The 14023-nt window shown below is 52.4% G+C and overlaps 6 protein-coding genes across 6 annotated transcripts; 2 read left to right on the top strand and 4 right to left on the bottom strand.

Moving 5' to 3' along the window:
• Nucleotides 1-1317: 1317 nt before the first annotated feature.
• On the bottom strand, nucleotides 1318-2124 carry Z517_06320 (uncharacterized protein; the record flags this gene model as incomplete). The annotated part of the gene is made up of 1 exon (XM_013428060.1): nucleotides 1318-2124. One exon carries the CDS (start codon nucleotides 2122-2124, stop codon nucleotides 1318-1320), a length of 807 nt encoding a protein of 268 aa, XP_013283514.1.
• Nucleotides 2125-2797: 673 nt separating this feature from the next.
• Nucleotides 2798-3628, bottom strand: Z517_06321 (uncharacterized protein; the record flags this gene model as incomplete). The annotated part of the gene is made up of 1 exon (XM_013428061.1): nucleotides 2798-3628. One exon carries the CDS (start codon nucleotides 3626-3628, stop codon nucleotides 2798-2800), a length of 831 nt encoding a protein of 276 aa, XP_013283515.1.
• Nucleotides 3629-3811: 183 nt separating this feature from the next.
• On the bottom strand, nucleotides 3812-4474 carry Z517_06322 (uncharacterized protein; the record flags this gene model as incomplete). The annotated part of the gene is made up of 1 exon (XM_013428062.1): nucleotides 3812-4474. One exon carries the CDS (start codon nucleotides 4472-4474, stop codon nucleotides 3812-3814), a length of 663 nt encoding a protein of 220 aa, XP_013283516.1.
• A 342-nt stretch (nucleotides 4475-4816) lies between these two features.
• Nucleotides 4817-7472, top strand: Z517_06323 (uncharacterized protein; the record flags this gene model as incomplete). Its single annotated transcript, XM_013428063.1, has 2 exons — nucleotides 4817-6869; nucleotides 6925-7472. 2 exons carry the CDS (start codon nucleotides 4817-4819, stop codon nucleotides 7470-7472), a joined length of 2601 nt encoding a protein of 866 aa, XP_013283517.1.
• A 795-nt stretch (nucleotides 7473-8267) lies between these two features.
• On the top strand, nucleotides 8268-10052 carry Z517_06324 (uncharacterized protein; the record flags this gene model as incomplete). Its single annotated transcript, XM_013428064.1, has 1 exon — nucleotides 8268-10052. The coding sequence occupies one exon, from the start codon at nucleotides 8268-8270 to the stop codon at nucleotides 10050-10052; it is 1785 nt and encodes a 594-aa protein (XP_013283518.1).
• Nucleotides 10053-12511: 2459 nt separating this feature from the next.
• Z517_06325 (uncharacterized protein) lies at nucleotides 12512-13207 on the bottom strand (the record flags this gene model as incomplete). Its single annotated transcript, XM_013428065.1, has 1 exon — nucleotides 12512-13207. One exon carries the CDS (start codon nucleotides 13205-13207, stop codon nucleotides 12512-12514), a length of 696 nt encoding a protein of 231 aa, XP_013283519.1.
• Nucleotides 13208-14023: the final 816 nt, after the last annotated feature.

Consider the following 14023-nt stretch of genomic DNA (forward strand, 5'->3'; position numbering starts at 1 on the left):
TTTCACCTCCCTCTCTGGACCTACTGTTGTCTAGGCTGATTGTATGAGTAGGTTAGTTGTGATGATGCAGGGATTACTTGCTTGCTATACACATACAGTACTGTGCTCTAAAAAGGCCTGTACGTATCAACCACAACCACCCTTTGACGCACTCACTGTTATATAGAAGAAACCAGAGAGGGGCTTTTATCAGCCAACGTATAATTTGTAGTCATATTCTTCTTCTTCTTCTTCTCCTTCGTCTTCCTCCCCCCTCTTCCTCCTCCTTGCATAAGACCCAACAAAGGTAGCGCTTCTGTTGACGTGTCCATCCGACGCTCATTGGTACGCGAAATGGGGACTTGCCGGCCGGCCTCTTGTCGGTCATCGATCGCTGCCGCACGGTTCGTTTGTAGATGTGTGTGGTATTGGCCTTTGACAATACATATAATCATGTATGTGCGAGGTAAGTATGTATGTCTGTATGTATGCTTGTATTACCAACAAAGAGGAAGGCGCTAGAATTGATCGGACAGGGAGACCAGGGGATTGGAGTGAGATCTCATGTAATAGCGTACATGGCGAGGAGAGAAACCAGGCGCAAAAAGGGGGTTTGTGTAAGGATGCATATTGACGAGACGTGCATAACCCGTGGGTTGATTGTCAGCATCATGTCTTCCCCTGGTCTCCTCCCCAGGTATGCCGGCGGGTTGGCGGGCTGCTCATCGCTCGCTCGCTCACTTACTCACTCAGAAAAAGAAGGCTGTGTCAGGAAAGGGGGCTGGGCTGGGCTGGGCTGGGCTGCTGGACGAAACATCGGACGAGCCACAAGAAAGCGGGATCTTTTCAATACCATTTCTGTTTAATCTTTGTTCATATCCACGGTCCTGAAAGCGCAAGTCTCAGCCGTACTAATCCCCACCCCACAAAATAGGAAAGTCCTTCTGTTCTGGTAGATCAGATGGCGCGTCCGTCCTTGTGCATAAAGAGGCCCAGTGCTTTCATGTCAAGCCATGTCATGTCCATAACTCCAAAAATTGACAAATCCAAGCTCGTATCTCGACTTTTTTTCCGGAAGATGGGTTTCAATGTTGACGCCTCCTTTTTCAAAATGCTGCGGATAAGACAGACTTGATCAACTTCTTTTTCTCCTGCGGCAGACCATGCGTCACCTCCTCAGGGCTCCAGAAGCAAATACCGCCTTCGTCCGTGATGGATGGGATCTGTCATTGTCGACTATCAAGCCCCATCTCGCTGCCTGATCTGCTCTTCCCGCCTCATCAAAGCCCGCAGACCTTGGTCCACAGGGAGACGGGCGACCGGGACCTTGTTCGGAATCTATCCAAGCAAGTCTCCCTTTCCCTCCACCTGCTGCTTCTCTGCCTGGCGGCACGCCGCTGGAGATCTCGAGCGATTGTCGACTTTGGAGCGTCTGTGAAGCTCTACATGTGAGGAAACGCCGACTTTGCGCCCTCGTGTGTTGTCGCGACCACGACGACGGTGGACCTTGGTCTTTGTGATTGCCTGCTCGCCGGCCAGGGGTGTCTGCTTGACATTCTGCGACCGTCGACAGATCTTATCGGACCGGGCATTTTCCTGGTTCGGGATTTGGGACGACATGGCGTGAAAATTGACGGGGATGAACCCGCTCGAGTGGACAAAGACTGGTCTGGCGCGAGGGACAGCCTGCAACAGCGTCTCCTGAAACGAACGAAGATCCATCTTCGAGACCTTCTCGATCCAGACGTCTGCATGTCTTTCCTCTGTCAATTCTTGCACCGAGGCAATGCCCTCAGCCGCCTCTGGTCGTCCGCATACAACCTCCGTCAAGGCTTGCTTGACTTGTTGTGCAGACTCGATCGATGTGCGTGCATCCCTCAAGACGGATTTGAGTCTGCGTTCATCCTGCTCGTCGTGCCCATCCAGCACGGCATCTCCAGCACGGCCGTTGATCTTCGACCTCGCTTCCCAAGCTACTTTCCTCAGGCCGATAATGCGCTTCTCCATGTTATAGACCTTGTAGTCGAGAACTTTGGCTGCAAAACGAATGTCCCCGCTGAGACTCTGGAGTATTTCGGATCGAGCCTGCAAGAAATCCGCCTCGAGGAGAAGAGAGTCTGGATGACTCAAGACTGCTGCTGCCATGGTGAGATGTGGTGGCACGGAAACAGGAAAAATCAAAGAATAACCGGAGAAGAAAGACAAAGGATAGAAAAAGTTAAAGGTAACCTCGAAGAAAATAAAGGATAGAAAAGGTAAACGAGACAGAGGAGGGAATGAAACAAGAGTGAGGAGTTTGGATTTGATTTTGTTGACAGAAGTGAACACCTCAAGATATTCACTTCTGTCCAGAGTCGATCAAGAAACATTACCACCTAGCGCTTGGGAGTAGGCCTCTTCCTCTCTGTAGTACACCAAACCATTCATCTAGCACATCCCACATCCAAGACAACAAGGGAGCTTGCGAGGGTTGAGCTCAAGGTCCGCGGCACACTAGTCGAGTGGTGTGGTTGGTATTTTGCAGCTCAGGTCATTTTCATTCCTGGTAAAGCCACTTTCAATCGCTCTCCTAGACGTCGCCTTCCAGACCTGCTCATGCCCAACCACGCAGCACATTCTTCTTCAATTTTTTCCCGCCCTTGGTCAAGTTGTTCTGATTCTCTCTCCCTTGTAACGATCAAACCTCGTGCATAGCTCAGAAACCAAGTGAAGCAGTGCTTGAAGCTGAGGACGAAAGAGATTGGACACTGTTGGTTGAGCTGCTGCGACGGGAATACTTCTTGGGAGTTGGCCCGCTAACGTTGACTGCTGTATGGGATCAAGTTGAGGAATCTGATTCTGTCTCGCCATCAGATGAACCGACCACTTCGGAATCATCGCATTCATTGTCACTATCCTCGTCGCTTACTGACCCCGATTCTTCGCCTGGGCTTTCTTCCATGTCTTCTGTGCCTTCACAGCTGCTCTCCTCATTTGTTTCAACGTTGTTGGTCGATTCATCTTGACAGTTTTCGTCTGAGGAGGAAACTTCATCACTTGACTCGACAGCATCATTGCCCTTGTTGGCTCGTTCCGAGTCTGCATCTATGCCATTCTCATCTTCTTGAAAGGTGGAAAACTTTCGCTTCAACCCTTGCTTGATGGGTACCTCCGTTTCCGACTGGTTCTGAGCTGGTGCTGCGGAGGAGAGTGTATTCAGAGTTGGTGGACTTTCGGGCTCGGGTGCGGCTGATCTCTCCACTCTCTCGAACGTGACGAGGAAGTGCTGGTATACATCTTCCAGGAATTCTTCCATCTCTTCCATGGTCACCATCCCGTCTTCCGAGCGCGTTTTGATGTCATTGAAACGTGCTTCCCTGCGGGGAGCCGAGACGTACACCGTGTACATGTGCTGGTAAATGCAGAGAGATCGTTCGAACATGGTCTGTATGGCGTCACGATCTTGCTCGGCAATTTCTTGAAGACCCTCCGCCGTTGTGGCTAGACAGTCGGCTCGATCTTTGAGGAAGTCGATTTGCTCTTGGAGTTCGTGGGCTTGTTCTCGAAGGGCTGCGGCCTGCAGGTGAAGTTCGTCTACCTGTGCAAAGGCTTGCTGCGGCGTCGTCGATAGAATCATACGGGTCATAAATCGTGGGAGTGCCGGATCCATGGCTCGTGGATGGAATGGATTCTTGGTGATTTCGTCTGAAGAGATGTCGAGGTAGGTGAATTGAGCAGAGGGGTGGCCAAGTGTATTTGTATCAGCAAACTGCCGCACCTCCGCTTGTCTCACTACAATGAAACATCTCGAGTGAAGTTGTTGGAGGCAGAAGCTTCGGAAGGGCACCCTCATTCATTTTGTCGGCGTCCAAAGTTCTGGCACAGCGAGATTGTTCTTCTTGTACTCAGCCATTTGAGCTTCAAGTTCTGCCAAATTGCCGGAGAAAGGCTCCTTGACTGGCTCCTGTCGGACCTCCCACACATCTTCACTGCTTGGTCCGGTTTTCCATTTCACTGCTTTCTTTCGATAATGCTCCTGTATGGCCCTCTCACGGTCCTCCTTTTTCCAGTTTCGCGTCTTCATGCAAAGCCAAAAATCGTCCCAGTGGTTGGAGCATGAGCGAAAGGAACCATAGCGATAGACATTGACAAACTGGCCTCCAAAGCTCTGGCAGAACATGGCATAGTCGAAGGCAGATCTGCACGAGAGCTCGGTTGGATAGAGGGAATTGGGAGAGATGTCCGTTTGACTCGGTGCTTGGGGTGACGGAGTTTTAGACGGTTTGGATTTCGTTCTCTGAGCTTGTTCTGCATCTGCTTGCGCTTGGATCTCCCTCAAGAACTCCATCAATTCCTGCTCACTTTGCTCATCTCGGGTGAGGGTGCGCTTGACAGGGTCCGGAACTGGAACAGCAGAGACAGGCTTGGGCTCGTCCTGTGTCTCAGGGCTGGACAAAGCACCCTCTCTGCCAGCATCACTGCTTGATGCGGGCTTCTGCCGCCACCACCAGCTCATCCTGACTCGATTGATTCCCGTGAAAAGGAACAGGTTGGAGATAGTCGCGTTGGAGCAGCAAGAAAATTAATGGATAGTGCAAGCCACGGACTGGCCAGTCAGCCACAGATCAGCCACAAATTTATCCGACCGACGTCATGGCCCCATCCACAACGATGATGCTGGCTGGTCACGCTTGTCAAGCTGCGCCGATGTAATAAGAGAAACTCAAGGTTCTTTGTGGGTGAGGCGTTGTGTATAGATAAGAAAAGGGGACCATGTTTCAAGCTATGCTATCTTGCCATGGCAAGATGAGCAGATAGACCACACCCCTCTCTAAATGGTGCTCTGGCCATCGGCAGCATGATTCTATCAAGGACTGCTCGAAACTCCTTCGGGCGACCGACGGGGCTGCTCGCGGAGCTCTCGAGGAAAAGGCAGTTGTACGCATGGAAGAATCCTTCTTCAACACCCAGAGTCTCTGTTATGCCGTCGCGCAAGAGGTGGACCTCGACTGAAGCTGGCGATAATGAATCAGGCCACATACTGACCCAGAAAAATGAAGGAATCTTGTTCTTTGACAGTGAGCGCCGCTACCAGTCTATTACCTTGCCTGCGCAATCTGCTGACCTCGACTCAGATGTTTTCCCTCTAAAGCTTCAATGGCTCAATCGTATCCCCTATCTAAATCCCGACAAGTTCCTTGCGACATCCCTCAGCAAAGTCAATCAACCCAATCTCGCTCTGGCCGATCCCTCCAGCATCATCAAGCGAGCCCTGCCTGAGAACCTACCCCTCCATGTCAAAACGATTCTACCAAGACTGCGCGAGGGCGGCGCATTTGTCAAGTTCTCTCATGAAGAAGGAATATCTGCCACCGAGCTGGAAAGCACGCTGAAACAATACCTTGAGGAAAAGCCCATTACACCATGGTTCAATCCTTTTCGGAGGGTGCGCGCGTTTCTGGTGCAAGGGAAGCCGTGGATCGAAGATCTATATCGTGTCCCTACTCCTAGAATAAAGGTCGAATTCTTGCCTACTGCTCCCGAGAACGCTGCAGCTGAACTGACCCAAGAGACGCTTTATTCACTGTTCCGCCGATATGGAAAGCTCACAGAAATCATACCGCAACCATCCGACTCCAAAGTTGTGCCAAAGTATGCCTATATCGACTACACACGAGTTCGATTCGCAACCATGGCCAAGAATTGTATGCATGGTTACATCGTCCCGGCCCAAGATGGCGGAGGAAAGACTGGAACGCTCCTCAAACTGAGTTATGAATCTAAGCGCAAAAGCTATTGGATATGGGACTGGATGACGAACCACCCCAGGATCGTTATTCCTTTCATAGTCGCTCTACTGACAGCGGCGTCTGTCGCCGTGTTCGACCCCATCCGGACATTCTTCATCAGGATGCATATCAGCCACGGTCTGCATCTGGAAGATTATCGTATCTTCAAGTGGGTCAGAAGCCAACTCTTGCGAGGCTACGACATCATCAGATTTCGGAACCAGAATCGTGACGAGGACAACCTAAAGATTGTCTGGGAAGACCGCCAGGACGTCATCAATCAGTTAAAAACGTGGTTGATCGAGACTGCAGACACATTTATAGTGGTGCAAGGACCGCGCGGGGCAGGCAAGAAGGAATTGGTCCTCGACCAGGCACTGAAAGATCGACCACATAAGCTGGTGATTGATTGCAAGAAGATCCAGGAAGCACGCGGAGACAGTAACACCATTGCCGCCGCCGCCGCCGAAGTGGGCTACCGCCCAGTGTTTTCTTGGATGAACAGTATCAGCAGTATGGTCGATCTTGCAGCGACAGCCACCATTGGCACAAAAGCAGGATTCTCCGAGACGCTGGACAACCAACTGGCCAAGATTTGGGGCAACACGACGACAGCATTGAAGCAGATTGCATTGGCGCCCCGCAAAAAGGACGACAAAGATGCGCAGATGGCAGACGACGAGTGGCTCGAAGCTCATCCAGAGTATCGACCAGTGGTGGTGATTGACAACTTCTTGCACAAAAACAATGAGGGTTCTGCGAGTATGGTCTATGATAAACTGGGAGAGTGGGCAGCTCTTTTGACGACGCAGAACATTGCCCATGTCATCTTCTTGACTACGGACGTGTCTTTCTCCAAGTCCCTCAGTAAAGCCCTACCTGACAGGGTATTCCGGCAAATCACGCTGAGTGATTGCACGCCTGAAGTGGCAAAGAAGTTCGTAATCAAGCACTTGGACGCTGACATTGCGGAAGGCGGCGAACCGGGCGAGGGTAAGATCAGTCCATCACAGCTGAGAAGTGATCTTGATGAGCTGGACGGAGTGATCCAAGTTCTCGGCGGTCGATTGACCGACCTTGAGTTCCTGGCGCGGAGGATCAAGACAGGCGAAACACCAGGAAGTACGTGGACTGAACTCTCTCCCGTCATCGATCATTACTGACAAATGAAACACAGAAGCAGTACGCCAGATCATTGAGCAATCGGCGTCGGAGATCCTCAAAATGTATCTTCTGGACGTCGACGTTTCGAGCCGCAAGTGGACGCCTCAACAAGCATGGTTGTTGATCAAAGAGCTTGCGGCAAACGAAACACTCAGATACAACGAGCTTCTCCTCAATGATCTCTTCAAAGATGGCGAGACCGTGCTGCAGGCTCTCGAGCAGGCAGAATTGATCACGATTACATCCAAGAATGGACGGCCATATAGCATCAAGCCTGGGAAACCGGTGTACCAATCTGCATTCGAGTATTTGACCGAGGACGACGTGCTGAGGGCGAGACTGGATTTGGCAATTATGTCCCAATTGATCAGCCTGGAGAACAAGAACGTGGAGAAATACGAGGCTGAGCTGAAGACGCTAGCAGAGATGCCTGGCATGCCCAGCGAGTTGAAGCCCCGGATTAAATGGTGCCTCGGGAAGGCGATGGCGAGCCAGGAGAAGATTATGAAGTACGAAGCGCAGAGTGGGAGGTTGAAGAAGGTGCTTGCCGAGCAGTTTTGATGTTGTGCGTCCCAGTCGCAGATCAGATATCGACGACTCTCCTCAATTCGTGATTGTTCAATAGCTTTGTCGAGCGAGCAATATACAGATGTATTGTACTGTAGCAGCGAATGCACCGAATCCGTTGTCAGTTGTGCTGGTTGTGAAAGTGGTCCCTCGGCCCCTATCACGATGCTCGAGATCACTAAGCCGGATTTCTTGGAAATGCCGGTCACTGATTCGACAACGGGCCCAATTGGTCCAAGGACTTTTCTGACCCCCCTTATCAGCACCGTGTTTCCCCTTAATTATTCGCCCATTGTCGTTGGTCAGAAACGTTGCACGCGGATTCTCAGGCATCCAACACTCTCGCTTGGCCTATAACGTACCTCGTATGCTTACCTACCACACGAGGCTTTGCACGATCAACTCGAGAATGCACAAACACAGCCGCGCCAGGAGAGGGATAGAGTACGATACGCACGCACAGTGTTAGACTTGCTTGTTGTCGCTCGCTCCTTCCTGACCACCTTGAGTTCAGGATCGCGGGATTTCGATTTCAAAAGAAGAGGCATTCCAGCACCAAGTGCGTCGATCGACATTCGAGAAACTTGTTGTGTATCGAAAACTACAAACGAAACATTGCGGCGCGTGCAATTATCGCGCTACATTGATTTCGCGATCTGGAGAAAAAGAGATAGCCCTTCATACAATCATACAATCCTTTCGACAATATCACGAGGCTTGTCCTTGTCGCTGGTCATCTTTGGTTGCAAGAAAACCACGGCAAACCCGTGCTGACCGCTTCTCGCAAAGATGAACGTCTCCCCACAAGACCGAAACTCCTCATTTCTCCAGCATATCTTGACGACAGGTATCCAACATCCCTTTCAGAGCCTCGTCGCCATCTTCTTCGTCGTCTGTGTCGTCACCCGCGTCATCTCAGGTCTCCAGTACCGCTCGACGGTTCTGAAACAAGCTACAGCCGGGTCGAACGGCCCTCGAACCGTGCCTGTCCTGCCATACTGGATTCCATGGGTCGGCCACGCGTTTTCGTTTATTGCGGGCGGATCGGATTTCCTGGGCCGGGCGGCTCGTTCGCTGGGGCCCAATGGGTCCATCTACGCCTTGAAGATGGCCAATACCAAACACAACGTCGTCACGGTGCCCAGCCTGGCCAAGCAGATCTTGATGGACAGGACCAGCCCCATCACGATGAACGACTTTGTGTTACACACGATGAAGAACTTCTGGGACGACCGCGGCACCATCAAGGCCATCGAACCGAGCCACCTCTGGGGCAATATCCATGGTGTCCTGTCGGGCATGCTGCGCGAGAGTTTCGTCAGCGTGGCCATCAGCGGCACGGTCGACATGGTCGCGGAGAGGACGTGGAACCTGATCTCCGGTTTACAGAGTCCCGTGGATCAAAGCATCTGGGAGCGCTTCGGTGGGGTGCAAATCATCTCAAACGGCGAGGGCGACAAGCCTCTCGTGGCCGAGGCGAGTCTATTTCCTCTCCTGCGGTATTTCGTGGGCGACATTGCCACCACAGTCCTGTTCGGCAAGGATTTTATGGAGAACTACCCCAACATCATGCCTGACCTGTGGGAGATGGACATGCAATTCAACCTCTTCATGGCCGGCGCTCCCTCCTGGCTACCGGGCTTGAGCGGCCCGGCGCGGGCGAGGGAACGCATCGTCGACGCCATCCAGGAACACCACGAGGCGCTCTTCAAGTACCTCGATGGCCAGGATCCCGGAAGCCGGTGGCCCGACATGTCAGATGTCTCATCGGTCATTGTCGATCGAGCCAAAGCGTTTCGAGAGGGTGGCTCTGCGCCGCGAGGCTACGCCACGGGCAACGGGGCCATTCTGTGGGCCATGAACATCAACGCCAACCCCATCATCTTCTGGACGATATGGTACATCTTTTCCAACCCATCTCTAGTCGAGGAACTCCGGGCCGAGGTGGCCCCTTACGTGCGCTTCCGCCGGCCGGCCGCCACGGGACTCCCGATCCAAGAGCACCCCAAATTGGAGATTGACATCGCCGCGCTGTGGAGCAAGTGCCCGCTCCTCAAGGGATGCTTTTTCGAGGCGATGCGCCTCGAGGTGCCGAGCATGTCGTACAAGATGGTCGAGGAGGACTTTGTGGTGTTTGAGAACGACGAGGACGCGCGGCTGCTGGGCAAGAAGGAGCCGCAGAGCTGGCTGCTCCGCAAGGGCGAGTACCTCTGCCTGCCGCACGGCGTGCACCAGAGCGACGACAAGTACTTTCGCGACCCGGAGCGGTTCGATCCCCGACGGTTCTGGGCCAAGGACAAAGACCACGAAGGGGGTGCAGGCGGTGGCGACAGCGACGTCCGCGTCGAATACGGCACGATGAAGGTCTGGGGCGGCGGCAAGCAGATGTGCAAGGGCAAGACGTTTGCCGAGCGCGAAGTCGTCCTCTTCGTCGCCGCGCTGGTCATGCAGTGGGACATGGTCCCCGTCAGTGACGGCGGGAGGTGGGTGCACCCGGGACGCAAGATTGGGGCTGGCGCGGTGAATCCGACAAGGGATGTGCGTGTTCGGCTGACCAGGCGAGAGGGGTGGTGATGAAAAGGGGAAGAGGGTTGTCGAGAGACTATCCGGTACTCGTAAGTACCTCCCTGGCTATCTAGTTAGTAAGTAGGAGTTCAGGAGGAAACCGTCCCATAGCTCGAAAAGCAGTGCTTCTTCTTCTTCTTCGTGGGTGTCGGGCTGTGGCTGGCAATAAAACTAGCTACTATGTCTCAACTCCTCGCATTCTCTACCGTCCTCTTACGTTGCCCAGACCGCAGTGTGAGGTACCTCAGAATACAATAATTACCCTTTGTTGTCAAGTCAGGCACCCAGGCAGCCAACTTCTATTCATGGCGGGTCACTCCTGGCAGCTGGATACGATGTGCAATATATGTTACTTACTGGGTTGCGCCACCGCCTAAGAAAGCAATGCTATGTACTGCTTGGACTATGAAAAATCTGGCGTTGATTGTTCTTGCCTTGCCATTGCTTGCCTTGCTAGGCTTCACCTCCAGCATCAGCATCGGCATCAGCCTGTCCATCACTCCTTGATTGGCCCATCATCCAATCCGGAGGTTAATTATGCTTGTGCTTGAACGGTTTCCGCTTTCGGTATTTCCGCATTCAGCAGTCAGCCTCTCCGCCTTTCTGCCTTTCTGCCTTTCTGGGACGACGTGTGTTTCTGTCTTGATGTGGTATTAAATAGTACGATATCGTGAGGTATGGTAGGGTATGCATCCCGTGTTGAATCCCAGCTGCACTGATTTAGATAGACACCAACTATTCGAGCGAGAGCGGTCGAACACATTCCGCATTTGGCGTTGGGCATTGGACATTTCCGCATTGGGCACTTGTTATTTCATGCAGGCCAGCTTCTTCAATCAGAGAGCCAATCATGAACAAAAATAATGATATATATATCACCGAGTACGACGTTACATAGGCCACATAGGTTACCTGTTCAGCCGTGGCTTGCGCTTCGTCCCTCGCGTCAACTTGACGCTCTCTCTCGAAAAAAAAAAGAAAAAGAAAGCAATGCCATGGAATGCAATATAGGGCAGGACAAACCAGTCAGCCGGCCACCACCATCGTAGACAGCACAGAGAGAGATACAGTTGACTGAGAGGAATAGAACGATTGCCTAAATCGAGATGCTTCCACCGCTGTTTCCTATGTATGGCCCGAAAAAAACACCCTCCGTTCAGGCCTGACCTGTTCTGATCCGAGCAACCTCGTATAGTAGAGAGTGAGAGTAAGCACCACCGCCCGCCCGTCCCTCCTTTTGCGGGGATGTGGTGTCGGGAATACCAGTGTAGAAACAGATTCTCTTTTCGGAAGCCACATGATGTCTACTCGTTCTCGTTCTCGTTCGCGTAGCTGGGCGTGTCATGTCATGTCATGTCATCTCAGGCGTGCGCGGGTGGGTGGTGAGGCTAAACGAGACACATGAGAAACGAGGTCAAATGGGCTATATTATCCAGTTGACGCCCTGCAGGACATGAGACCGCGATGCTGGCTGGCTGGCTGGCTGCACCGAAACAGACAGACGGACAGACAGACAGATTGGATACCAGAACCCGGAGAGAGGGAGAAGAAGAAAAGATATTTAGGAGACGGCCGGGTCAGAACTTGCGCATTGCATATTGCGTATTCTTCACCCTGACTGCTGATTGTGAAAGGCAACAAGACTTGTCCTGCCTGGAACACGGTCCATACCTTTTCATCCTTGAAAACAACAACCCCCAGCTCATCCGCATAGAAAATGCGTTTCACCAACTTCCTCATCGCGGGCCTTGCTCTCATTCTCCCTGTCGCGCTGGCCACTCCGGTCCCCGCCACCGGGCAAGAAGTTGGTGCTCATCCACTAGGTGACGAGCAGCTTGTCAAGGTTCGTCCACAGTTCTGTCCTCCCACATACATCTTCACTCTTATTCATGTCAGGAGCTCTGCCTTCGTTGTGGCAGGGCGACAAGATATCATGAGTTTTTCATGTCCAACGCCCTGGTCTTGCAGCCAGCTAACTGACTTTCTCGGGTTGACATAGCGAGGCAATTCCGGGACTTGCGTCAACCAACGTTGCGTGGTGAATCTGAAGACCGGAAAAACTTGCATCACAGCCTACTGCACCCTCGCCGGCAAGGAGGGATTGCAGTGCGTCTGTATACCATTGACCGACTAGGTACGAGGCAATGGTATGGAAACCCGAAATTGCCTGTGACCGAGGGGTGGATTTTATGACTGGTCGTTTGCGATGGGGAATTGTTGGAAGATGTATCACTTGACATAACCGCTTTGCTCCGAGTATTCCTGGGGTCTGTATTCGCACAACCGTGATGCATGAGAGGGTGTCTTTGGGGTTTCCTGGAGTGCGATCCAGGCCCGTCCGGGTACTTTATTCCCTTTGTCTGGTTGTTCATGCTCCTCTGTACCGAATTGGTCTTGTTGGTTTGAGTGTCCCAAGATATTCAGGCGAGGATTGTTCCGAAAGATGGACCTTGCTCCTGGATGATCGCTCACGTCTCTTTCTGCTCCCCGTTCCTCACTGGTGTTTCAGACTTCTCACCACCTTCATCAAGCTCAGGCCCCTGCGTGTTCGCGGCCTCCTCTTTCGCCTCTTCTTCTAACTCCCCACTACCGCTGCCACCCGCTCCAATACTTTCGTCACCGACACCTTTTTCTAGTCCTTCGCAGTGCCTTAGTATCCAGTCAGCACACTCCTTTGCGCCGTCCTTCGAACTCATCTCCGCTTCCACCACGGCGTCTCGCCCGGCCTCGTTGACAATCGTAGGATCTGCGCCAGCCTTGACCAACGCCTGGACCACATCCAAGTGTCCGTTCATCGCGGCCCAATGTAACGGCGTGTTGCCAGATACGTTCCGGTGATTCACGAGCAAAGGTGCCGACTTGTCCGCCGTCGTCGCCGAAGGTGAGGTACCCAGAGACTCGGAGGGTGCGAGCAGGGACAGGAGGTGCGCGATGATCTCAAGATTGCCGTTGGCCGCGGGGTAGTGAAGCAGCGAGGACTGCGAACCGAGACCGTCGGCATCGATGTCAATGGACGAGGCGAGCAGGACCGAGGGCGGGCATTGGTGTGTGCCACATAGCGAAGTGACCAGCGACATCAAGCTTGCCAGATCGCCCGTGCGTGTGAAGTAGATGAGGTCGTCAAGTTCATCGGGCGTGGGTGTGGGGAGGGTTGTGGAGGGCATTGTTCGAAGGTGTTCTTGGAAGTTTTCTATTCAAGAAGAAGGTGTTGAACTCGCCGTGAGCCGCGTTTATCGATTGATGGATATTGCACGAGAATGATAGCAAAATACCCCAAAGGGGGAAAAAGCGTTGATCGGCAAGGAAGACTGGGTTATCATCGAGATTGAGATTCAAAGACAGAAGACGGCGTGTTTGGAAGAATAAAAAATTAGTGGCCCACACCGCAAAAGGCCAATTGTGGCCGGTAGAAGAGTGACGTCAATGGGTCGGCAAGGAAGTTCACAAGGAAACCTTATTGGCATCTCCTGCTTACAAGGGACACAAGGCTGTGAAAGACCAGAACACTCAGTCCACGGGAACAGGACAACACAGCGTGATACGGACATGGACAGGAAAAGGAGCAAACATGAGTTCTTTGGAATTGTGATTTCTTTGCATGATTGTCTAGACTGGTTCAATCTACGGATACTCCTCTCAATGTCTCACCCACGGAGGGCTGCTCATCTGGATTTGTTTCTTCATGGCCACATATGCTGTTGTACTCGTCAGAGCCATTCACCTAGACAAGACATGTCCATCCCAAGAGACGGATTGGCATTGTGGACCACACATAGAAGTGAATAGTCGAGCGACCAGTTACTCTGAACAATCAACCTCGTCTGCTGTTCTGCACCAATGCATGAGTGGTGCGGTCAATGCAGTCGACTAGTTGTTTCTTTTTTTGGTGTGTTTGAATTTGGTGTCTGCAGCTCGTTTGTTTTCGCTCGGTTGTGATTGCATGTTGGACCTGAAAGCCGTTCATCCTCCAACTTGTAGCT

The sequence above is a fragment of the Fonsecaea pedrosoi genome, assembly GCF_000835455.1.
Source record: "Fonsecaea pedrosoi CBS 271.37 unplaced genomic scaffold supercont1.4, whole genome shotgun sequence".
Classification (NCBI taxonomy): Eukaryota; Fungi; Ascomycota; class Eurotiomycetes; order Chaetothyriales; family Herpotrichiellaceae; genus Fonsecaea; species Fonsecaea pedrosoi.